The sequence below is a fragment of the Bos javanicus genome, chromosome 8 (genome assembly GCF_032452875.1).
Source record: "Bos javanicus breed banteng chromosome 8, ARS-OSU_banteng_1.0, whole genome shotgun sequence".
NCBI classification, from domain to species: domain Eukaryota; kingdom Metazoa; phylum Chordata; class Mammalia; order Artiodactyla; family Bovidae; genus Bos; species Bos javanicus.
The window spans coordinates 100,700,301-100,727,574 of NC_083875.1; the positions used below are offsets into that span (position 1 = coordinate 100,700,301).

A 27,274-nucleotide genomic window follows, 5' to 3' on the forward strand; every position below is an offset into this window, starting at 1 on the left:
CAGGCAATTGCCTCAGATTTAGATAATGAGTTCTTTGTTTGCTCAAGATTCTGGTATTAAACTTGGCCTCATACTTACATCTGTTTTCTTGATGGGCATTGAAAGCAGGCAATGGGGATGCACAGTGAACTAGAAAATCACTGCCCATTAAATCACTAGTCTGATGAAGTGGGAACAAGGCAAACAGTTGTGGTGGGAAAGGGGACTTGAAGAAGCAGGAAAAAAGGTCTGAGAGATCAAATCATGTGGTATTTGGGGGGAACTATAACTAGTTCCAGCTTTTAGCTCAAAGGGTAAAGAGAGGTCAAATCATACAACCTTTGTGCTCTGCTAAGGAACTTGTAGCTTATTCCATGAAGTGAAAGTCACTCAGTCATCTCAGACTCTTAGCAACCCCACGGACTATACAGTTCATGGAATTCTCCAGGCTGGAATACTGGAGTGGGTAGCCATTCCCTTCTCCAGGGTATCTTCCCAACCCAGGGATCAAACCCAGGTCTCCCACAATGCAGGTAGATTCTTTACCAGCTGAGCCACCAGGGAAGCCCAGCTTATTCCATAATGAGTAATAATTAAAAAACTGTAAGCAGTGGCAAGATCGGGTTAGTCCTTTCTGTCATTCAGTCTCTTCTTTTCCTGCCTTGTATTAGATTGAACTGCATGAAACTGCTACCTCGTGGGTTGAAAGTAAACAAATATTGATGCTCTCATAAGGGTCAAATTAAATAACAGCACTTTGCAATTATATTTTTAATTGTGTTTATTGGTTAAATGTCTATCTCTGTGGCTAGATGGTAGACTCCAGAGCCGGACAATTTTGGTTCATAAATCAGCTCTTATTAGCTGTGTGACTCTGGATAAGTTACTTAACCTCTCAGACTTCTAGTTTCCTTGTCTCTAAAGTGGAACACTATTCCTGAGAGTTATTTTGAACATTAAGGAGTTAACATATATCAATGCTTGAAATGGTATTTGAGATACAGTAAAGTGAGAGTCAGTCATGGACGACTGACTTTCAATCCCGTGGATGTATAGTCCGTGGGATTCTCCAGGCCAGAATACTGGAGTGGGTAGCCGCTCCCTTCTCCGGGGGATCCTCCCAACTCAAGGATCATACTGAGGTCTCCTGCATTGCAGGCAGATTCTTTACCAGCTGAGCCACCAGGGAAGCCCGAGATATAGCAAGTGCCACTAAAATATTGATATTGGCTATTATTATTATCCTCATTCATCAGTTATTACTGCTATCATCAGCATCAGCCTCTTCATCACTTTCAAATGCCTTTGTTGACTGTGAAGAATGAGGAAAGTAAACCTAGAGCTAGAAACTGGAAGCACCTTCTTTTTGTTAGATTCCACAGGTTTTGAGTCTTCTTCCCTTAGCTTAAGTTCAATAACTAATCCTAGAAGGATATTTCCTCAACCTTTTAAACCTTCTCATGTAGTATTAAAATCCCATACCTGAATTTCTGAATTATACAAAATACCTGCAGTAAATGAAAATGAATTATGTCAGTTTTTTTTAAAAAAGACAAAATATCAACAGCCTTTCATAAAGCACTGACTTACAACCAAAAAATAAAGACTTCCTTCGTGGGATGTACTTTCCTCATCTCCCAAGTGAATGTTGAGAAAGACGCTTATAGCTAGCTCTAGTATTCTGCTTTTCTACGAATTAACAAATACAGTTTGCCTCAGCATGTAACTTTTCCCCAGTCAAGCCAACAATCTCTACTTCAGTATACAATGGCACATTATCCTGCTGCCTTTTCTCATGCAGGATTCTTGCTTTTCACTGGATACTCATTAGGTCAATATGCTGTCCACCTTTAGAAGCTGCAGTGCTTCTTGATGGTACTCACCTGCATGCAGGGATTCTCCTTATCCTCCCAACAGCATGATTTCTCAAGTGAAGGCCACTAGTCACACCCAGAAGAGCAGGATTTACAAAACAGATGCTGTCCTTTATCTTCCAGTATCTCGTTCTTGAGATTAGCATTTTAGTGTTTATTCATTAGTTTTCTCACAATATTATCTCATAACCGTAACTACCACTGATTGAGAACTGACATGCCAGATACTGTCCTAGGCACTCCAAGTGTATTCTCTCAATTACCCAACCATCTATCTATACATATGTATATACATACCCATATCTACAGATATACTTAAGTATACATATATATTGGGTTGGCCAAAAAGTTTGTTTGGGTTTTTTATACAATGTTACAGAACAGTCTGAATGGATGTTTTGGCCAACCCACTATGTACATACACACATATATGTATGTATACACACACGTGAAACTCAAAGTGTTAGCTGCTCAGTCATGTCTGACTCTTCTGTCACCCATGGACTGTAGCCCATCAAGCTCCTCTGTCCATGGAATTCTCCAGGCAAGAGTACTGGCGTGGGTAGCCATTCCCTTCTCCACTGGGATCTTCCCGAGCCAGGGAGACTTTTCATCATCTGAGCCACTGGGTGTATGCATATATATATATACATATATGTATATATACACCCAGTGGATCAGATGACAAAGAATACACACACACACACACACACACACACACATACACACACACACACACACACACACACACATATAAAACTATACGATTACGAAGCCCATTTTACAGAAGGAACAGAGAAGTAAAAGGACTTAATCATTCAAAGTGACATAGTTTGTGTCAGAGGCTGAAAGTGAGCCAGTCTTTCTGCATTTTTTAAACACTTTGAGTACAATTCAGTGTTTATGGTTTCTGAAAAGCAATGAATCCAAGAAGCTTTTCAGGAAAAAAATGCAAAATAAGCAGTATGATATTTTGGGAATAGGATTTAGAGAAAAATGTCCTGGGTCCCTTCCTGGGTCCTGCTGATCGCGGGTGGGATATGCCCTCTTGAGCAAAATACTCACCTTTCCCTGAGACTTCAATTTCCTCTTGTAGAATAAAGAGTTTAGAGCAGATAATCTCTAAGGTTTCTTTTGGCTCTAAAGAGAAATGATTTACTTTGGAAAGGCATTGTTTCTACGATGAGGACAAGTGCTCAGAATTCCAACTATTCTGAACAAAAGGTAACATTCTCTCCTGAAGCAAAAAAATAACTATCATCTAGCCATCCTTCAGATCTCGGTTTAGAGAGTAGGATATTAGCCTAACCTTCCCTGGGATCCCTCCTTCATACTGTATTAACACAGCACAGTCTGCGATTACAAATCGCTTTGTGTAGCTAAATTGTAAGTTCCTAGAAAGTAGGCACCATGTCTATCGGTCCACTGAACCCTTGCCTGGTGCCTAGCACAGGGCTTGGCACAGAGAAAGTGCTCAGGAACATCTATCAACTAACTATTTTAAAAGGGGCTCACGGCTTCCAGGTTTTCAGTACTGGATGATATAGAGCCAATATTTCTTTCTGCCTTTCCAAGCGGTAAGAGTCTAGTAATGAGTCTTTCAGGTCATGGGAAGGTTATAATTTATTTTCTTAGCTCGTAGCATGCAGGAGAAACCAGTGATGAGCAGAGCCTACCACAAGTGTGCAAAGCACAACTCAGAGTTCCGATGCCACTTTCTCCCATCCCTAAGAAACAAATATCGAAGATGATAACATCAACTTTTATATTAATGAACTGGATCTAGCTGAAATCTTGCACATAAGGAAGGCTTACTAACTGAAGCAAAGGGATGGATAAATGAATCCTTTTGTGCTTGGTGTTCCTGGCTAGAACCAGCAGCCAAAGCGCTTCTGTCCCCTCTGCTGAGGCTGCACTGATGGGCCCACCCACTGCATACATCTTAAAGACAGCTGTGCCTTTCAGCCTGGAATGCACAACTGGTGGCAGCCACAGGGACTTGGGTAACTGGGGGCAGTGGGTTTGTGAACCGCCTCCCTCTCTTCATGCAGCCTGTCCCCTGGGATGCAAGATTACAGTGCCCAGGAATGGTAGGGGCTGGGCACAGCATGGCTGAGGCTGCTGGGCAGCCACTCAGCAGCGGCTTATTGGCAGGGAACAGCTCAGTCTCGGACCACACGGAAACAGACGTGCTGACTACAGCATGCAGCAAAGAAAACGAGAGCTTCTGACTGTGTTTGGTGGGCTTGAAAGGGTGGAGGGAAGGAGGGGGCGTCAGGGAGGCTGCCAAGCTGTGCTGTTCATGGAAGTGTGGGAAGACTCAAGGGGAGGCGTTTTGCCAACTCAGAGGCAGTTGGGCTGACTCTCTACAACCCCCCTTTTCTCCCCGCTTAAATGAGAAATCCTGCTGGGTGGAATGGGAACGGGGCCAAGAAAGGAGTGATTCTGCTGGGCAAGCGTGGATGCTTGCACCCAGGAAGGGTGTCCGCCAGATGGGATCAGGGCCAATGGGATGGGGGAGGGGAGGAGGAGAAGAAACTGAGGGAAGGGAGATGAGGGGCAATGAGAATGAAAGTCAGTATCGGAGACTGGGACCAGCAGATGCCACCACTTATATACAGCAAGGATCAATAAGGTTCTACTGTACAGCACAGGAATCTGTACTCAATGTCCTGTGAGAAACCACAATGGAAAAGAGGATTAAAAAGAGAATGTATACATGTATAACTGAATCACTTTGCTGTACAGCAGAAACGAACAACATTGTAAATCAACTACACTTCAATTTTGAAAAACAAATAACAGCAAGTAGAAAAAGCAAAAAGAAATGTTCCACGAGGAGAAGAAAAGAGAGAAAAACAGATCAGGTCAAAACTGGGAAGTTCAACCCTGGAAGAGCCACGTTTCTGTGTTACAGAGCAGACCTACCTACCTTCCAAATGTCAAAATGAAACAACATTCACACGAAACAAGCAGTGAACAGCCGCACTGGACAGTATAAAGTAAGCCTACTGCCCGGAAATTCTCCTGGTGGGTGTTAATTTCCATGGGAATACATTTTTCCCAAGCAGCAAACCACGGAAGAGTTGTTTAAAAAGAAACAAAAAAACCCTCTAAAAACCATGCTGCTTTTTAAGTAAAGTAGAACAAATAAGATGCTGTCACAGAAAAACCACACACTACTTCTAAATAGTCGATATCTCCTAAAATATAATTTAAAACACAAGAATCCTAAGTTGTTTTTCTAACAAAATACTAAAATTACAAAGGTATTATGGTAAGGAAACCTAGAGGTAAAATTACAGATGTCAAAGAAGTGAATTCCATTTTGAAGTGATGTCACTTTTAGAGTTTTTTGATGTTCCTTTGTGGAGACTTATGAGGAGCTAAAAGACCATAAAGTGAATGTTACATTTTTTGGTGATAATCCCACAAGCTCCAGGTGCCCTGAGGACCAGAATCCCACTTGTTTCAATCTCTCACAGAGGATGAAGCATATTTTGACAATTTGGCTATTGACTGATTACAAATAAAAAGCCCCAAACCTTCCCCCTTCCCAGATCTGGATCTAGGCTTCAAGAGGTCCTTGAAGCCTTCCACTTCCTCTTGGAACTCTGTGCCCACAACGTGAACAAGACTGGGGGGCCTCATGGAGTCTGAGAAGCCACATGAACAACACCCTAGAGGTCCTGGGCAAGCCTGGGCAAGTCCCCAGGTCCCCAGCTAGCTGATGCGCAAACAGGTGAGAGAACTCAGGTAAGATCAGCAGGGCAGCCAACCCTACTCACGGTCAACCACAAATTGAGGACCAAACGTGCTGCCCAACTGATTCACTGATTCATGAGCAATATCAAATACTCTTGGGACTTCCCGGGTGGTCCGGTGGTTAAGACTTTGCTTTCCAATGGAGGGGGAGCACGTTCCATCCCTCGTTGGGGAACTAAGATCCCAAGTGCCTCATGGCCAAAAAAACAAAATAAAAACGAAGCAATATTGTAACAAATTCAAGAAAGACTTTAAAAATGGTCCACATTAAAAAAAAATCTAAAACCAATACTAAATTCTTTGTGGTTAAGCCATTGAGCGCGGGGCTCCTTTCCTACAGAGCAACAAGGCAACTGATACAGTTGACACAGACCAGACACTCACCTGTGCATTCGTACTGGAGACCTTTCCCGTAATAGCCCTTCTCGCAGATGCACTCAAACTGACCCGTGTGAGTCCCACATTTGCAGCTTGCCATCTGGTCACAGCAGTCTTTGCCGGCTTCACACAGATAGGAGCAATGGGACATATCCTCTTGAATAAAACTCCCAGAAGGCAGATCTACAAGCACAGACGACAGGGAGGTCATAAAAAAAAGGAATGAGCAGTGGAATGTTACATTCTCTCGTTACGAGGAAATATCTTTTCATTTCCGTCAAATTCCCAATCGCTCCCCACTCCCATCCGAATAGCAAAGTGTATGATTTGCACAAGCACAGGCTGGGGATTTGGTGCGGCCGGTTAAGCTCTTTCAGTCTGGGACCTCATCCCCAGTTCTCCAGGCCAGGCAGGGTCAGGCAGAAATTGAGTCATTTCAGCGAGGAATCTCCAGATGCAGCAGGAAGTTATGCAGTCGGTTCTCCAGGTCAGTCTCCTGGCTTCCCCACCAGCATGAGGTCAGGCAGCAGTAACCAGATTTCTAGAGTCCCTGCTCAAATAAACAAACAAAGCTGCAGCCCTGACTGCTGCCTAAGAGTGTTGATTATGGGCAACTGACTTAAAACACATACCTTTACTTCTATAATTATTTGATTAAAGACTGAAACAGTGGCACCACACACGTTGAATCACAGAACTAGGATCTGGTTTGTCTCTCAATTCTAAATAAATTTTCACATGTAAAAGGTGACCATTACTGATTACTCGAGCCATGCTCTGAAGTGAGCCATGCTGGGAATTCAAGAACCCAGGCAGAGCTGTCCTGTTCTGAAAGTGACTTAACAGGGCAGGCTAAAGTTGATTATGACTTACCAAGAATCGATGGCCTAGAATCAGGCACACAGTAAGTTCTATTTACCCTGTGGAAGAGGTTCCAAAGTCCCAGCCTAAATTTCAGTACTAGGTCCATGGTGGTAGGCCCAGTGATGGGCTCACAGTAGGAACTCAAATGGGTGAGTTTCAGCAATACACATGAACTGCTAATGAATACCCAGAAAAGAGACAGGTGATGGCCTCAGTTACGGAACATCTCTGTCAACGCATTAAGACCCGAACAATAATAGACAGGGACAAAGTAAAGGGAAGAGTCCAGCCCTAAGAGAGACTAGTACAGCCAAGTACCCTATTAAAGCCCCACGCAATAGACTGTGGTGTGGGTATGCAACATGGGCACCTAGGAATTACCTCTGAGACACAGGTTGATCTGGAAGTCTAGGGAGCAAGAAAAATGGAGCTGTAAGATTGGTGCACCGGCATTTAGGTCTGGAAGAGATAAGTGAACAACTTGTATATGGGGAAAGCTATTATTCTAGAACCTACGTCCACTGAGAATGGCCACAAACACGGACAGTCTTGAGGCCAAAAGTACACTAAGTTGTTTCAGTCATTTCCAACTATTTGCAACCTCATGGACTGTAGCCCTCCTGGCTCCTCTGTCCACGGGATTCTCCAGGCAAGAATACTAGAGTGGGTTGCCACTTCCTTCCCCAGGGGATCTTTCTGACTCAGGGATTGAACTTGTATCTCTTAAGTCTCTTGTGTTGGCAGGTGGGTTCCTTACCCCTAGAACCACCCTGGGAATCTTAAAAAGTAGATTCATCCAAATTGAAAGTAGTTTCAGCAGACCCCAAAATACAGAGAACTAGTGGTTACCAGTAGGGGGATGGGCAATAGAGGGGTGGTGGAGTGAGAGGCACAAACTATTGGATGTGAATTACGCTACAAGGATGTATTGTACAACATGGGGAATACAGCCAGTATTTTGCAATAACTAAATGGAAATAACTTTAACAATTGTATGAAAATAAAAAACTATTTAAAAAAAAAAAGGATGCAACTTCAGAGAACATCAAGACAGGGGAAATGAGGTTAATTTCTTTTGCTTTGATCACGTTTTTCAGAAAAAACAGGATCTTTTATTATAGAATCTGGAAACTCCATCAGAGCAGTACACATTTTAGATTCTAGTTTACAGTAATAAAAGTTATGCCTTTCAAAACCCTGTTGCAATATGGTAACCAAAATCCTTTCCTTGAAGACTCTATCCCATCCAGTTTCTGACTCACATTAGGGCAGAAGGCCCCCATCCTCCAAGACAGAAGGCTGGTAGGACTGGAAACAAGTCCTCTAAGACGCAGCTAATAACACTCATAATTTCATAATCCCAGCTAGTGAAACAGCCATTCTGTCTTCCCACTCAACATATCACTTTTCCCAGAGAAAAGGACAAACAAAAAAAGTCCCAGGTAGTGAACTTCTGCCATGTGCCAAATATTACATTGGTGAAATTGAAATATTTCATTTAATCCTCTTGACAAAACTATATGGCACATGTTATAATAGCTCCATTTTAAAAGCAGAGAAAACTGAAGGTCACAGATGTTAGATAAATTGCCTAAAATAATAGCAATAATGGACAGTCATTGACAGCTTAGTATTATAAGCCCTCAGTAAGTTTTCTAGTCGCTTTCTACGTATTAATCCATATATTCCTTGGAACAAACCTATGAAGTAGATAGTCTTCTTCTATCCTATTTCATCAATAAGAAATCTAAGGAGTACAAAAGCTAAATAATTTGGTCAAAGCCACTCAGTTACTAGTTGACTGACTGGGACTTTTTTTTTGCTATATCCACAGGTAGCCTGAGATGCTGCTCCAAACTCTTCTGTTGGAACTACAGTAGGGCTGACCCATTTATTTTGTGTGTATATTAGTCACTCAGTTGCGTCCAACTCTTTGTGATCCCATGGACTATATGGCCCCTCAGGCTCCTCTATCCATGGAATTCTCCAGGCAAGAATACTGGAGTGGGTAGCCATTCCCTTCTCCCAGGGATCTTCCTGACCCAGGGATTGAACTGGGTGTCCTACATTGCAAGAGTCTTTACCATCTGAGCCACCAGGGAAGTTTATCACTAATTGTGAGGAAATCTTGTGTTGCCATGATTTACCCATCAAACTGAATCTTTTACATGGATATCTGAAAGATCAAGCCTAATTTGCTCCATGGCTTTGGTCTGAGGCTATATCCTCAATCCCCTACTTCAAATCTACACTTTCTCTTCTGGATCACAGTAACACACATGCCCATACTACACCTGGAAGTTCATCATCTGACTTAAGTCATTCAACTAAACATCACTATAAACAGTGTGCAAAGAACTTAATGAATGGATTTACTGATGCTATCCTCTGTTGCTCTCACTGCTCTTCAGTTTATCCATAAGCATATCATATGCTATGCTATGCTAAGTCACTTCAGTCATGTCCGACTCTGTGTGACCCCATAGACGGCAGCCTACCAGGCTCCCCTGTCCCTGGGATTCTCCAGGCAAGAACACTGGAGTGGGTTGCCATTTCCTTCTCCAATGCATGAAAGTGAAAAGTGAAAGTGAAGTCGCTCAGTCATCAGGTCAATAAATACGCGTTAAGTATTTATTATCCCTCTAATCTTCACGAATATTTCTGGAAACATTCTGGTGAGATTCACGAAGGCTGTCTCTCAATGTTTACTTCATCCTTCCAGATAACTGTAGATGAAATCTATGTCAAGGTTCCTGACTCCGTGTGTGGCCTTAAAACACACCTCCATTCATTCCCCTGATTCTAATGGTCCTGGGTGGAAGCATGCGGATATTTTAGTGAAAATATATCACAGCTGTTAAAAAACAAAACAATACTCCTGTTGCAAGGTCAGAGTGTCATCTCTATGTATGAAGTTCAACACATCTCATAATACACAAGGGGTGCATGGCTAGCACACTCAGCAAAGACCCCATAGGGCTTGGTATTGCCTTCCCTGCGGGGTGGGTTTCAAGCAGTAAGCAAGAAGGAAACCCCATATAAAGGCACTGTGGTATGCCATTAAGCTTCCATTACCTTCATGCAATGCCCGGCGAGCTAAAGCCTCAAATTCTTCAAAACTGTGGAGCAGATAGCAATGTTCCTCCTTTGGGATGGAAGCCATGTCATTCAGCTCTCGAATGTTTCCTTGCCATATGCCAAATGTAAATATTTCCACTCCAAAATCTCGCAGTGATGCCGCAATGGGTCTTGGGTCTCCCCCGTTGGAATATCCATCCGTAATGAGAAATATAACTTTTGTTGAGTTTTCTCTAGAATGACGAAGAATTTGCTGTAACAAAACAGAGAAAGTTAGTATGAGTCTGTACTGTGTGTCCTACTCTGCGCCTCCCTTACTAGGCAACGGAGTGCTTGTGTCCAGCATTAACATTCTACAAGCGTGAGGAATGGAGCGCTGATCAATGAGGGTAAAACAAACAGGCACAGATAAGCGCCTACGACAGTCTTCTCACAGAACCATAATAAAACTCAAAAGCATTTTGTAACATCATCAGTGTCCTCATCATCACTATGATTATTGCCACACGTGCTAAGTTGCTTCAGTCATGTCCGACTCTGCTTGACCCCATGGACTGTAGCCCACCAGGCTGCTCGGGCCATGGGGATTCTCTTGTCAAGAATACTGGAGTGGACTATCATGCCCTCCTTCAAGGGATCTTCCCAACCCAGGGATCGAACCCAGGTCTCCTTCATTGAGGGGAGATTCTTTACTGTTTGAGCCACTGTAGAAGTCCATAAAAATTACTTAGCATAGAGCTTGCTAATAAAGAGCAACAAATGTTTATGGAATGAATTTGTATTATCAATTATTGTTAAGCTATTTTTAAATTGATTTTCAGGCTCAAAATTTGGACCAAATCTGAGTCCTATATATCTACTTCCTAGCATATCTAGCTAGCTACCCACTTACCTACCTAGCTGAACCACCTCATGCTCAAACAGTAAAAGCTGAACCAGAAGAACATTTAGCAGAATACGTCTTTTCCAGAGTTAACCATGGCTCACTTGCTTCCTCTATTTGTTTTTCCACTGTTCTTCCAAAACTGGAGAATTGCTTCAACACTTCGTCTTTTTTGGACCACCCAGTATCAGCACAAAAATCAGCTGTTTTTTCGGTGGTGTCCTATCTTCATGAGAAAATACTACCGCTTCACTCAATTTGTTAGTTGGGCTTTAATGTTTTAGGATAAGTGAGTTATGCTTTATAGTGTTACATGCTATTCCTTCTCATACATAAAAAGAAAAAAACCAAGCCTTTTTAAAAAGGTGTATATTTTATTGCCATTGATATTTTGTAATATCATACTGTAGAGGCACAGAAGATTCAATGGTTGGCCTGGTTTATAATTAAACTTGCTGATATTGCTGTTCATTAGAAATGGGTCAGAAAGGTAAAGAAGCACCAGGGGACATTTTCTGGCAAGTCCTTAGAAAGAATTCCATGTTTTTAGGCAGTGATTCAAGAAGAGCAACATTGGAACCTAGGGTTCTGTTAATGTTAAAAGAAGATATTATGATCTTAAAAACAACTTTGCCTCAATTCATTTTAGGGGACAGACTCAACTATAAGCTCTAGATTCTCAGATTTTAAGATTCATGTCTATAGAAAACATATTTCATTGGTACATAATCAAGAAGGATTTATTCTAATTCAGTAATTGCTGCCAACTTGTTTTAGAGTCTATGAGCAAAAGATAACGCTGTTAAATCTGAATTTATAAACAAACTAAAAATTACTCTGGAAAACATCTGGAAAGCCAGCATTTTGAGAAAAGGTATTCAAACACTTCACTCCACTCCTTCGCCAAAACCAAGTGAAGTATAAACAACAAAGTCCTAATGTACAGCACAGGGAACTATACTCAATATACTACGATAAACCACAATGGAAAAGAACATGAAAAAAAGAATGTATACATGTGTACAACTGAGTCACTTGGCTGTACAGCAGAGATTGGCACAACACTGTAAATCAACTATACTTAAATTAAAAAAACAGTGAAATAAAGAAAAACAAAGAGTGCCGAGGGGCCACACTGAAGACAGGAACTGAGGACAGGTGTGTGTTGCAGGGAAACATGAGATACTAATGGAGACATTTACCAAGGACACACACCAAGGGGCTCAATCGACAGTCTCAAAAGTCTTAGTGCCCCCCCATTTAGCTTCAAATTTATTGGCATAAACTAATCATAATAAGATCTGTTTACTGTCGACATCAAAATGCTTGGCTCTTAAAGCTTAAAAATCTACCCTCTTGATGAGTGACAGAAGATGTGAATGAATACTCGGTACATGAGAGCTAATTCCTCACTCCAGACAAGGAAAGAACCTCTGAATGACTCTCCTCAAAATGAACAGAAGTAACTAACGTTGGTGAGAACGGGGTGAAAAGGGAACACATGTACACTGCTGCTAAGAATGTAAATTGGTGCAACCACTGTGAAAGACAGTATGGAGGCTGTGCAAAAATCTAAAAATAGAACTGCCATATGTCCTAGCAACGCTACTCCTGGGTCTATAGCTGAAGAAAGCAAAAAAAAAAAAAAAAATTGAAAGATACATGCACCTCAAAGTTCATAGCGGCATTATTCACAAATGCCAAGATCAGGAAGCAATCTAAGTGTCTGTAAACAGATGAATGGATAAAAAGAAGTGGTATATATACACAATGCAATATTCAGTTCAGTTCAGTTCAGTCACTCTGTTGTGTCCGACTCTTTGCAACCCCATGAATCACAGCATGCCAGGCCTCCCTGTCCATCACCAACTCCTGGAGTTCACTCAAACTCATGTCCATCGAGTCGGTGATGCCATCCAGCCATCTCATCCTCTGTCGTCCCCTTCTCCTCCTGCCCCCAATCCCTCCCAGCATCAGAGTCTTTTCCAGTGAGTCAACTCTTCACATGAGGTGGCCAAAGTACTGGAGTTTCTCAGCTTTAGCATCATTCCTTCCAAAGAAATCCCAGGGCTGATCTCCTTCAGAATGGACTGGTTGGATCTCCTTGCAAGTCCAAGGGACTCTCAAGAGTCTTCTCCAACACCACAGTTCAAAAGCATCAATTCTTCGGCACTCAGCCTTCTTCACAGTCCAACTCTCATATCCATACATGACCACAGGAAAAACCATAGCCTTGACTAGATGGACCTTTGTTGGCAAAGTAATGTCTCTGCTTTTGAATATGCTATCTAGGTTGGTCATAACTTTCCTTCCAAGGAGTAAGCGTCTTTTAATTTCATGGCTGCAATATTACATATCCATAAAAAAGAAAGAAAATTTGACATCTTCCGCAAGATAGATTTGGAGGGCACTAGGCTAAGTGAAATAAGTCAGACAAGAAAGACAAATACTATATGGTATTATGTGGAACCTAAAATGTACAACAAACTAGTGAATATAACAAAAAAGAAGCAGACGTACAGATATGGAGGACGAACTAGTGGTTACCAGTGGGGAGACAAAGGGAGGGGCAAGATAAGGCTAGGGGAGTGGGAAGTGCAGACTACTGGGTGTAAGGTAGGCTACAAGGATGTATTGTACAACCCGGGGGACAAAACCAATATTTTATAATAACTGGAACTGGAATGCAACCTTTAAAGTTGTATAACAAGTAAAAAATAATACAGAAAAAAAAAAAAAACTCCAAGGAGAGAAAGAGAGTTCGAGAACAAGAGATTTTAGATATTGCTGTGAGGTTCTCTGCTCTACACCAATCTCTCCATATCTCCCAACTCAGTCACAGAAGGAGTATGACTGACATCCCTTTATGGGGATGGGTATAGGGATGTATGAGTTCTCATTCCATGTGCTTATTTAGGATAGTGCTAAGTCCCACAGAAGTGCCACTGGTCACAGTGATATGAGGCAACAGAACATAACTATGTGGGATGATCAAGGGAAGAGGACCTGATGAGTCTTGTATATTCCTGGAGAGACTTAGGAGAGAGAATCAGTGCAATGTGAAGACTTCTGGAGCAGTCCTGCAATATTTAGGATGTGTTGGAGAAGACTCTTAAGAGTCCCTTGGACTGCAAGGAGATCCAACCAGTCCATCCTAAAGGAAATCAATCCTGAATATTCATTGGAAGAACTGCTGCTGAAGCTGAAACTCCAATACTTTGGCCACCTGATACGAAGAACTGACTTATTTGAAAAGACCCTGATGCTGGGAAGGATTGAAGGCGGGAGGAGAAGGGGATGACAGAGGATGAGATGGTTGGATGGCATCACCAACTCATGACATGAGTCTGAGTGAACTCCGGGAGTTGGTGATGGACAGGGAGGCCTGGCATGCTGCAGTCCATGGGGTCGCAAAGAGTCGGACACGACTGAGCGACTGAATTGAACTGAACTAAGTGGCTGACAGCATGGACCATGGAAGCCACGCCTCTCTCAAACTGCCTGAGAGGAGAAATCCTGGAAGAAATCCTGGAAGCCATAAGATATGACTGCACCAAAGTGACAAAGATGACAAACCCATATGCAGACGACCAACAATGATCATTGTGACCACTGATGAGAGAACTGAGACAATTCCAGAGGATGGTCGTGCAGAGAATGTCAGGACTGAGGGGTGGACAACTCCTCCCACGCTGCCGCTTTGCAGAAGCTCCAAAGCTTAGATTCAACTAGAGAGTGAAAGGGAAGAGGAAAACCTTCCTGAATGTGGCTCAGTTTCCAACAGTGAAGTCCTTGAGACATGTCTTATTTGAGTTTGCTTGAAGTTTTCTGTCATCGGATGAAGTCTCAAAATAGAAATGACAGTTGGTATTAGAAAAAAAAAAAGACTTGAAAAAGATCTTAATTGGTGGATAGGAAAATATTTTCTTTTTTAATAAACACAGTTTCTCTTCCTGATGTAACCTTGTGATATCTTAGAAAATAGGTAGGAAAAACTTTTAGAACTCTACCATCCACACCTTATTTAGAGGAAGACACAAAGACTAGCGACGAAGGGCAGGGGGAGGGAGAGAAGGAGGTCACTTGATTCAACCTCCTTGCAGCCCAGCTCAAATGTATTCAGAGGTGACAAAGGCAAGGACAACTTCAGACAAAAGCCTAGTCTTGTCCCCAAATGTAACTTCCTTGAAGGCAGGCATTTTTGTCTATTTTTCAATTCCTTAATTCCCAATGTCTAGCACAGTGCTTGGCAAATAGTACACACTCAGTGAATCAGATCAGATCAGATCAGATCAGTCGCTCAGTCGTGTCCGACTCTTTGCGACCCCATGAATCATAGCAGGCCAGGCCTCCCTGTCCATCACCAACTCCCGGAGTTCAAACTCACGTCCATCGAGTCAGTGATGCCATCCGGCCATCTCATCCTCTGTCGTCCCCTTCTCCTCCTGCCCCCAATCCCTCCCAGCATCAGAGTCTTTTCCAATGAGTCAACTCTTCGCATGAGGTGGCCAAAGTACTGGAGTTTCAGCTTTAGCATCATTCCTTCCAAAGAAATCCCAGGGCTGATCTCCTTCAGAATGGACTGGTTGGATCTCCTTGCAGTCCAAGGGACTCTCAAGAGTCTTCTCCAACACCACAGCTCAAAAGCATCAATTCTTTGGCGCTCAGCCTTCTTCACAGTCCAACTCTCACATCCATACATGACCATTGGAAAAACCATAGCCTTGACTAGATGGACCTTTGTTGGCAAAGTAATGTCTCTGCTTTTCAATATGCTATCTAGGTTGGTCATAACTTTCCTTCCAAGGAGTAAGCGTCTTTTGATTTCATGGCTGCAGTCACCATCTGTAGTGATTTTGGAGCCCAGAAAAATAAAGTCTGACACTGTTTCCACTGTTTCCCCATCTATTTCCCATGAAGTGATGGGACCAGATGCCATGATCTTCGTTTTCTCAATGTTGAGCTTTAAGCCAACTTTTCACTCTCTACTTTCACTTTCATCAAGAGGGTTTTTAGTTCCTCTTCACTTTCTGCCATAAGGGTGGTGTCATCTGCATATCTGAGGTTATTGATATTTCTCCTGGCAATCTTGATTCCAGCTTGTGTTTCTTCCAGTCTTTCTTCCAGTCCAGCGTTTCTCACGATGTACTCTGCATATAAGTTAAATAAGCAGGGTGACAATATACAGCCTTGATGAACTCCTTTTCCTATTTGGAACCAGTCTGTTGTTCTATGTCCAGTTCTAAATGTTGCTTCCTGACCTGCATACAAATTTCTCAAGAGGCAGATCAGGTGGTCTGGTATTCCCATCTCTTTCAGAATTTTCCACAGTTTATTGTGATCCACACAGTCAAAGGCTTTGGCATAGTCAATAAAGCAGAAATAGATGGTTTTCTGGAACTCTCTTGCTTTTTGATGATCCAGTGAATGTTGGCAATTTGATCTCTGGTTCCTCTGCCTTTTCTAAAACCAGCTTGAACATCAGCAAGTTCACGGTTCACATATTGCTGAAGCCTGGCTTGGAGAATTTTGGGCATTACTTTCCTAGAGTTTGAGATGAGTGCAATTGTGCGGTAGTTTGAGCATTCTTTGGCATTGCCTTTCTTTGGGATTGGAATGAAAACTGACCTTTTCCAGTCCTGTGGCCACTGCTGAGTTTTCCAAATTTGCTGGCATATTGAGTGCAGCACTTTCACAGCATCATCTTTCAGGATTTGGAATAGCTCAACTCAGTGAACAGTCAGTCAATAAACAGCAACCCATAGTACAACCAGTGCTCAGTCCAAAATCCTTGGTGTCATCTTACCTGTTGTCTCTTCTTGTATACTGCTTTAGAAAGCTTCCCCTCCCTAAAATATTCTCATATTCTTTCTCTAATACTTCTGTTTTTCTTTAAAAAATTATTAAATCCATACACTTTTCTTTGATGTGAAGTAGATACTCCCTTTATTTTTATCCAACTTCATAAGCCATTTTCCTCAAATCGTTTACTGACTGACCTGTTATTTTCCTGGCTAGAGCCTCTTTTATTCTGTTTTACTGATTTCTTTGCCTACTCTTGGTCAATACCACATAGTTTTGGTTACCATACCTTCATAGTATTTTTTTCATATCTGGTGAGGGAAGTCTAACATCCTTTTATTTCCACTTTTAAAAAGCTTGCAGTTAACCTTGAAAATTCTCTTCTCCAATACAGCTTGAGAGTCAGTTTATCAAATTCTTCAAAGACACAGAGGCCAGAAAGCAAAAAGACAGAATCAAGGGCCAGCCTCACGAGAAATGACCATCCTTAGAACACTGACCATTTACCACCGAGAGGAACCAAGAATTCTTGAACAAATGATTAATTCAGGTCAAGAAATATACAACGTGAGCTTGGAATATTCCATCATGACAGAAAGCAAAGAAGCACTTAAACACTGTAAAGACACAACAAAGTGAATCAGAAGCCAGTCTGAAGAAAGTTCCTTCTATCCTTCTGGCCAAAGAAGTGTATCAGTAAAAATAATAACTGGAGTTGAATTTAAATATATCAAGTATGATACATATATATACGTGTGTGTGTGTGTGTGTGCACTTACAACGGCAACCCACTCCACTGTTCTTGCCTGGAGAATCCCAGGAACGGGGGAGCCTGGTGGGCTGCCGTCTATGGGGTCACACAAAGTCAGACACAACTGAAGCGACTTAGCAGCAGCAGCACACAACTCAAGCAAAAAGTCCTCTCAATAGAAATAATAACTGAAATAAACTGAAACACACACACATTTTTTAGTTCAGTGTCACCTCTTGGGAAAAATCCAATTATCTGTTTTGGATGGCATGAAGTGAGACATTATTTTGTGTCTTTAAAGTTATACATATGTTTCAAAGGGGAGCCCCTAGCTCTAGTACGTCAAAATGTGGGCAAGTTGTGTTTACACCACCCTTGCCCTTTACTTAAAGTGATAAAGTCTGTCTGAGTTGTTCCACATGGAAATCATAACGTAACCTCTATGGACATCCCCTAAAAGCTTTTGCTCATCTTCTCTCTCCCTTCTATAAGGCTGTGACAATGAATGGTAAGCAAGACACTGAAAAAGTGACAATTGTGATGGCGAGGAGAAGCGGAAAAAATGTAAACTTTTTTTTTTGGTTTGATATTCTTGACAGTGCCTGGCACAGAGTATATGCTCATAAATATTTATTCAATGAATGAATGAATGAATGAATAAGTGAAGCAGATAAATTCGAGGATTTGCTGGAGAGAGTTCATGAGTAGGTTGGTCTTAACTGAGCAGTGGGAATATACAGCATGTGTGTGTGTATGTGTGTGTGCTGTGTGTTGTATAGGTTTGCACAAAAAAGATAAAGCTTTCTTTGTGTGCTGTTATCATCCTTCTGACACAAATACCATCTTGCAATATTAATCTTAACTCCTGTCAATAACATTCCTTAATATCCAGGTTAGGATTTGCAGAGACTTCTGGCTGTACTACTTATTATGTATAAAACTCTTTAAGCTGTGATTCTATTTTTCTTTTCTTGCACAGAACTGCTGTTACGGGAACCATTATATCTGTTGGCAAGACAATATATTAAGCTTAAAATAGTAAGAAGAATAGCAGGCCTAGAAGTCCAAGCAAAGAATTACACAAGATCTGGGTTTGGAATGTACTTTAACGATCGAGGTGGGGGAGTGGATGATTTACTGAAAATAATTTACCCCTCCCCCAATCTCTGGGCTTCATCATACTTGAATAAGAACATAATTCAATAAAAACATTTTTTCGTCCCACAGATTTAAGAAGTAAATAGATCTGTGGTAATGTTGGTGGAATGTGGTAGAGGACCAACTCTTGATTCTCCTCTTCGTGTTCCTGAAATAGTTTACATCATCTGCAATCCTTTGAAAAGCATTTAAGAAATGGAATTTTTTGTCCAGAATATTGAATGAGGCAAACCCTTTGTGGCCAACAAGAAACTCAATGTGAACTTTGTATAGCGAAAGGTTATCACCATCTGTATTGTATCAAGCTCTGATTAGTTTGTATAAATATCTGGCAGGGAAGTAAGCTTCCCTTGTCCAGTAAGAGTCATTAGAATGATAAAAATGCAGGGTTGTGTAACCTTGTTCTAACACCCGAGATCCATCACCATTACACAAGATTGCAATCCCCTCTCCCCACACCCTCCAAGTTAGACCACAAGAGAACTGCTTTGAAAAATGATCTTGAAAGAAAAAGAGAGGTTACAATGCTGACGTGGGTACAATATTTGCCCTTGGGCTCCATTAATTAAACCACATGTAGATATAACACCAACCTCAGCACAACCTGAGTTGCAATTACTCCCTGTGGCCAACCTTGACTGAAGACAGCAACTGGAGAAACTTATAAGTCATCTTTTAAGAAAAATTTGATTCTGTGAATCAATACCTATTATGATTCTATCGAAGCCACCTTCCTCCAGGGAGCAGAAAATTAGTAAAGTATGCCAGTATTTCAACTTGTTTTCCACGTATGTTTTTTTCCATGTTAGGAAACATTAAGTACAAACAAGACACCCTAGGGATTGTAAATTGGTACAGCCACTATGGAAAACAGCGGAGAGGTTCCTCAAAAAAATAAATTTGAGTTGCCATGTGATTCAGGAATCTTACTGGGCACCTCCCCAGACAAAACTGTAATTCAAAAAGATATGTGCACGCCTATGGTGATGGACAGGGAGGCCTGGTGTGCTGCGATTCATGGGGTTGCAAAGAGTCGGACATGACTGAGCGACTGATCTGATCTGATCTGATTTTCATAGCAGCATTATTCACCATAGCCAAAACATGGAAACATCCTATATGTTCATCAGACGAATGGATAAGGAAGATGTGGTCTGCACACACACACACACACACACACACACACACACACACACACACAGGAATACTACTCAGCCATAAAAGAACAAAGTAATGTCATTTGCAGCAATATGAATGGATTTGGAGACTACCATTCTAAGTGAGGTAAGTCAGAAAGATAAAGACAAATACCATATGATATCACTTTATCTGTAGAATCTAAAATATGACACAAGTGAACCTATCTATGAAACAAAAACAGACTCAGAGACATAGATAACAAGCTGTGGATGCCAAGGGGTTGGGGGTGAGGGAGAGATGGATTGGGAGTTGGGGTTAGCAGATGCAAACCAGAAATATATATAGAATGGATGAACAACAAAGTCCTGCTAGAGAGCACAGAGAATTACATTCAATCTCCTGTGATAAACCACAATGAAAAAGAATTTTTAAAAGAATACACACACGTATACATACATTTGTATAACTGAATCCCTTTGCTGTACGGAAGAAATTAACACATCATTGTAAATCAACTATACTTCAATTTTTAAAAAATACCATAAGCTATTTATACTACTTTCCTCATCCTTCAAATTGTAAAATTTCACCAAGGTTCATCTGTTATTTTATTCTTCACTTCAAGGAACGTTTATTGCTTTACATTGGTGAATAGTATATCTGGGGAAAAAAGTTATTCATCTGTTGGTTCATCATTTTTCTGGACACATTCTATTCTTTTATTTTTATCTCATCCTACTTCCTTCTGAATTTGGTGGAAATGTCTCAAGCTTTTCTTTCACATCACTGGTTTTCTGCAGTGTTGCTTCTCTTCTACTTCCAATTAAAAATGAATCCTGGATCAACAGATATCATACTAAGTGAAGTAAGGAGATAAAGACAAATATCATGACATGACTTATATGTGGAATCTAAAAACATGATGCAAATGAACTTGTTTACAAAATAGACATCGATTTACAAACATAGAAAATAAACTTATGGCTACCAAAGGGGAGGGGGGGATAAATTAGGAGTTTGGGATTGAAATACGCACACTACTGTATATAAAATAAACAGGACCTACTGTATAGCACAGGGAACTATATTCAATAACTTGTAATAACCTATAGTGGGAAGTAATCTGAAAAATCAGATATATATAATGGAATCACTTTCCTGTACACCAGAAACTAATACAACATTGTAAATTAATTATACTTCAGTTAAAAAAACGTCTTAAAAATCACCTAAAAACTGGCCCTTTAAAAAAAGAATCCTAGCATTGCATTTATTTTTCTTGTTACAATATTTCTTTGTTTCATACAGTTTTCTCTTGATTCCTTTGAGATGCTCAGGCAGTTTTGCTTTCTTTTCTCCCCTTTGTTTATCTCATTTCTCATCACCATTTCAGTGTTTTATTTACATATGGTAAGTACATATAACAAATGCTTTCGAGGATTTAGTTCTGTTTTTCATAGTGAATTCCTGAACTTTATCTGTATGTTATACTCTATTTTTATTTTACTTACCAAAAAAATTCAAAGAAACCAGATAGAAGTTTTTTGTCCTTTTCCTCATCCATGAGTGAAGAGGTATAGCCAGTCAAAGTGTTTGCAGCAAATGATCAAGTGGGTAAAATTAGTGTTAGAATACATGGCTATAACATTTGCTATTATTGTTATTATTATTGACAAAACAAATTGAAGTGATTAGTGAAGAAAGAAAGAAGAAAGTGTCAGTCACTCAGTCGTGTCTGACTCTTTGTGACACCATGGACTGTAGTCCACCAGGCTCCTCTTGTCCATGGGATTTCCCAGGCAAGAATACTGGAGTGGGTTGCCATTGAGGGTTAAAAATAAACCACACACTGTGCCTAGAAACAGAGGGTCTAGATCAGCACTGTCCAATAGAACTTTCTGTGATAGCTGACATGCTACCTTTGCTGTTCAATAAAGTAGCCTCCAGGCACATGTGGCTACTGAACACTTGAAATCAAGCAACTGCAACTAAGGAACCAGATTCATAATTTTATGAATCATATGAATTTTATGATTCATATATTTAATTTTAATTAGTATAAATTTAAATAGCTACATCTAGCTAGTGTCCACAATGCTGGACCATGTAAGTCAAGCCTAGATACAGACTCATCCCTGGAGGGAAAAACACAGAAAGTCTAAGTAGGCCCATAAACATATTCTGTCAACTCAAGACCTGCAAAATCAATTTGAAGATTCAGATGAATACAAAATTTAATACTGAAATAAGAAGAAAGTAAAAAAAAAAGAGAGGAAAGTAACATGATGGAACAGCACTTGTATCTGTAGGACTTAGAAAGGCTTAGCATCCTGAAAACAGGAACTGAAAGTCATAGAAAGGGAGCAGGCTAAGAGGAAAACAGAAATATGCAGGAGAAGAAGGATCTGAAAAGAAAAGAAAGCCAGGAAAGCAAAAAGGCAATGAAAGACAGAAATCCACCTTGGTGGCAGTGAGACAAAATGTCAAAAACCCAAACTAATAAAGTTTAGTACAAATTTTAGAGTAAAACCCTGCTGATCAGCCTCACCTAAGAACACAGATGCTCAATTCCAAATAAACACTTCCAAACTGAATACAGATAATATTCAAAACAGAGAAAGATAAATACCATGTGATATCACTTATATATAGAATCTAAAATATAACACAAGTGAACCTATCTATGAAACGGAAATAGACTCACAGACAGAGAAAACAAACTTATGGTTACCAGAGGGGAAAGGGGGGGCTGGAAATAAATGAGGAGTTTGGGGCTAGAGATACAAACTACTATATATAAAATAGATAAACAACAAGGTCCTACTGTATAGCACAGGGGAATATATTTAATATCTTGCAATCACCTATAATGGAAAAGAATCTGAAAAAGAATAAAGAAACAAAATATATGGATAATTGACTCTGACTGTGTGGATCACAACAACTTGTGGAAAATTCTTAAAGAGATGGGCGTACCAGACCATCTTACCTGTCTCCTGAGAAACCTGTATGTGGGTCAAGAAGCAACACTTAGAACCTTATACAGAACGACTGACTGGTTCAAAACTGGTAAAGGAGTATGACAAGGCTGTATACTTTCATCCTGTTTATTTAACTTATATAGAGAGTACATCATGTGAAATGCCAGGCTGAATGAATCACAAGCTGGAATCAAGATTGCTGAGAGAAATATCAATAACCTCAGATACACAGATGATACCACTTTAATGTCAGAAAGTGAAGAGGAACTAAAGAGCCTCTTGATGAAGGTGAAACAGGAGAGTAAAAAAACTGGCATAAAACTCAACATTCAAAAAATGAAGTTCATGGCATCCTACCCATCACTTCATGGCAAGTAGGTGTGAAAAAAGTGGAAACAGTGACAGATATATTTTCTTGGGTTCCAAAATCACTGCGGACGGTGACTGCAGCCATGAAATTAAAAGACACTTGCTCCTTGGAAGAAAAGCTATAACAAACCTAGACAGCATATTAAAAAGCAAAGATATCACTTTACCAACAAAGGTCTGTATAGTCAAAGCTATGGTTTTTCCAGTTGTCACATATGGGTGAGAGAGTTGGACCATAAAGAAGACTAAATGCTGAAGCATTGATCCTTTTGAATTTCGGTGCTGGAGAAGACTCTTGAGAGTCCCTTGGACTGCAAGGGGATCAAACCAGTCAATCCTTAAGGAAATCAATCCTGAATATTCATTGGAAGGACTGATGCTGAAGCTGAAACCCCAATACCTTCATCACATGATGCGAAGAACTGACTCATTGGAAAAGACCCTGATGTTGGGAAAGATTGAAGGAGGGAGAAGGGGACAACAGAGGATGAGATGGTTGGATGGCATCACCAACTCAATGGACGAATCTGAGCAAACTCCGGGAGATGGTGATGGACAGGGAGGCTTGGAGTACTGCAGTCCATGTGGTCACAAAGAGTTGGACATGACTTAGTGACCGAACAGCAACAATAACAACATAACTGAATCACTTTGCTGTGTATCTGAAACACTGTAAATTAAATATAATTCAATAAAAATAAAAATAAAGTTAATCTATATAAAAAATAAGATTCAAAAGATCTTTGTCCTTTATTCGACAAGGCTCATTTCTCAAATGCAAAAGTAGACTAAAATTAAGTCTTTTGCTATTATACAACACAATAATTGTGCCAATTAAAAGAAAATAATAATCTAAGGCACTAAAAAGGCATTCAATAAAATTTTCTGCTTTTTTATGAATAAAAATTAGAAATAAAAAGATAACTCAGTAATATGATAGAGTATTGATCTCAAAGAAACACTGTAAGTCATGCTCAGCGGTGAAAACCCAGCATATTTCTCAATTAAGGAGCAAATCAGTAATTCTAATCGTTTTCACTCTTATTTAAAATCTTTTTGAAATTTCTAGCCAAAGCAATATGACAAAACCATAATTAGCATTGCATTTCTTAAAGTTTCTGCTCTGTATCAAAAAATCAAAATTAGAAAGCCAGGGAAAAACTAGACAATATATTCATCAAATCAAGCTTATCAAATAGAGCATTAAGGCCTTTAAAATATAAGAGAAAACTTCTCTATATCTCTAAACAAAAAGATTTTGAAAAATAACTGAAACAAAAGGTTTTTTTTAAACAAAATAAAGACCCAAAATAATGAATTATATGTCAGAAAATGTGAAAAACATTTAACTTTACTAACAACCAAAATAAAGTTCAATCTTATAAACACTATTTTTTCACTTCTCTAATGGTCAAAGATTTTTTTAAGTTAAAAGTTGTAAAATATGTGGGAAACAGTACTTCTATTGAGAATGCCACCTGAACTGGTAATATTTGGGAGTACAGCGTGACGAAGTGACCATAGCTGCAAAAATGTCATGTGATTTGAACTACAACTATACATCTAAGAATATCTTAAGGAAATAACCATGGAAACTCATAAAAAGTGATCAACATGATGAATATCTGAGAATAACTTGAAAAACAGAAAATACAAACAACATGAAATTTCAACCAAAGATTACTGGTTTATAAATTACAGGGCAATCATGACATATCCTTATACAAATATTGCTGAATAATATTAAATGAAAAAGTAGCTAACCAAAAATAATGGTTTTATTACACTAGTGTGCATGTGTGTGTAAAGGTAATACATGTATGTACACATATGTATGAGAATGACTAACAGCATGTACATCAAAATGTTAACTCTCTCTTGGTAGTATATTTACGGGGTTTCACTCACCTCTATTTATTACTTTTGTATCATTTCCAAAATTTATCTTTCTTTTTTCTCTATTCTTCCCCTAGGGAATGTCATGTGAACTCAGAAGTTTGAGTCTCACCTATAGACTAAATGACTCCTAAATCTATTCAAATAAACTCATACTCCTAATGTGAAGCTCGAGTGGCCCAGTGGACACCTCTGCCTGAAGATGGCATATGTCCCTCAAACTCAATATATCCTCTCATGAACAAATAATGGTTCCCTCCTCTTGTATTTTATAAATCTGCAACCTTGGAGCAATCTGTGATGCCTTCTTTGTGATCACTTATTGTAACCCATCCAGACCTATTTATCTCTGTATCATCTACCTGCCTCATGATCCTAGAGTTCCCGGCTTGGTGTAGGTACCAGATATTGGTTTTTTTTGGATCCATTGTCTGACCTGCCATCCAACTTCTTGGTCTGAAATACTGAACTAATCATGTTTAAAAATTCCATGATTTTTCCCTCCATCTACAAAATAAAGTCAAAATTTCTTTACAAATCTTTTTATCACCTAGTCTTAAATAACATTCCCAGTCACATTCCATACCTCATCCCTATCTTCTACTTCCCCAACCTACCTCTTACACCATACTCTTGCTACATCACTCTATTAAGAAGTTTTAAGCCATATCATGCTTTCCTTCTGTTTGTTCTATCTGGAAATAAACAACTCTTTCTTATCTCCCACTATGAATATCTCCACTTGTACCAGCTCTTTGGAAGCCAGATCAAAGTTCATCTCCTCAGTGAAACTTTCCCAAAAATTAAACCCACCTCAGTGTCCTCCACTACCTTCCATTACACCAACCCCATCATAATTACAGTTTACACATTTGTGGTTCAGTTGCTCAGTCATGTCTGACACTTTGTGACCCCATGGACTGCACCATGCCAGGCTTCCTTGTCCTTCACCATCTCCTAGAGCTTGCTCAAACTCATGTCTACTGAGTCAGTGATGCTATCCAACTGTCTTGTACTGTCATCCCCTTCTTCTCCTGCCTTCAATCCTTCCCAGCATCAGGGTCTTTTCTAATGAGTCACATACATCTGGCCATATCCCAAGCTAGCAAGATACTCTACTGCAAGGCTGACTCATATTTTTACTCTACTGAAGATCAAAAAATAACTATGAAATAAGTGGATGAAACAATAAACAAGCAGATGTCTTAATTTTCACTAGCTATATGTCCAACATGCAAAATAAGCTAATAAATTACAGGCCAAAATTTTTGGTACAGTAATTTTGCTATGCAATTGTGAAATGAAAAAATCTTACGAATGTTGCAGTTTAAACTTAATCCACCAAACCTGTACGGAGCCTCTACTATAAACCAAGCACTGTGCTACAGATTTTTAATCATTCTATTTGATGATACAACAGAACCACTCACTAAAAACAAACAAGCCAAAAATAAAGCAATGACAAAAGCACTAGTCGAAAGATTATTCTGCAGTAACTGAGCTTTGCTATTCATACTGTAATATAAAATCAATTATATATAGTAAGTCTTATTTACTCAGGCTTTCTAGACTGAAAAAAAAATGTTGGCTTGAGTAAGATTTAGGCTATTTTTTATAAGTCTAGCCAAATCAGCGGAGAAGGCAATGGCCACCCACTCCAGTATTCTTGCCTGGAAAATCCCATGAACGGAGGAGCCTGGTAGGCTGCAGTCCATGGGGTCGCTAAGAGTCAGACACAACTGAGCGACTTCACTTTCACTTTTGACTTTTATGCACTGGAGAAGGAAATGGCAAACCCACTCCAGTGTTCTTGCCTAGTGAATCCCAGGGACGGGGGAGCCTGGTGGGCTGCCATCTATGGGGTCACACAGAGTTGGACTGAAGCGACTTAGCAGCAGCAGCAGCAGCCAAATCAGAAATGACCCCGAGGGTCAAAGAAGAACTTAATCTCAGATTTATTGTCACAGAGTTTTTCCACCCACATACATGCTTTAGTTATCAAACACGGACAGAAAACATTCTAAAGTGGACCCACTGGGACAGTATATCAAATTGAGAAATGGTGTGCACGGGAGTTGATGAGTAGTAGACTTAATCCAGACTGTAAAAAAAATCAACAGAAGAAACACACAAAAGATCAAACAATCTTTCAGTAATGCCAAATTCCACCATCCGTTCTAAAAACATGCCGGGAATAAAGAAAATGTGGATAGCAAAAAGTGTACTTATCAGAATCCAAATGACAGCAAAAGAGGGCTAAATGACGTCATTCAAACTGCTAATTTACTACAAAATAATAAGATAAAAATTCAAATTTATGATTAACATTGTTATCAATCAACTTATAAAGTGATTT

The 27,274-nt window shown here is 40.0% G+C and overlaps 1 protein-coding gene across 1 annotated transcript in view; it reads right to left on the minus strand.

Moving 5' to 3' along the window:
• SVEP1 (sushi, von Willebrand factor type A, EGF and pentraxin domain containing 1) overlaps positions 1–27,274 on the minus strand; it is a 207,297-nt gene that overhangs the window by 161,526 nt on the left and 18,497 nt on the right. The window contains exons 2-3 of the mRNA XM_061426467.1: positions 9,936–10,191; positions 6,003–6,179 (exon numbers count right to left, since the gene is read on the minus strand). Coding sequence (XP_061282451.1) covers positions 6,003–6,179; positions 9,936–10,191 — 433 coding nt within the window. The remainder of the gene's footprint in view (positions 1–6,002; positions 6,180–9,935; positions 10,192–27,274) is intronic.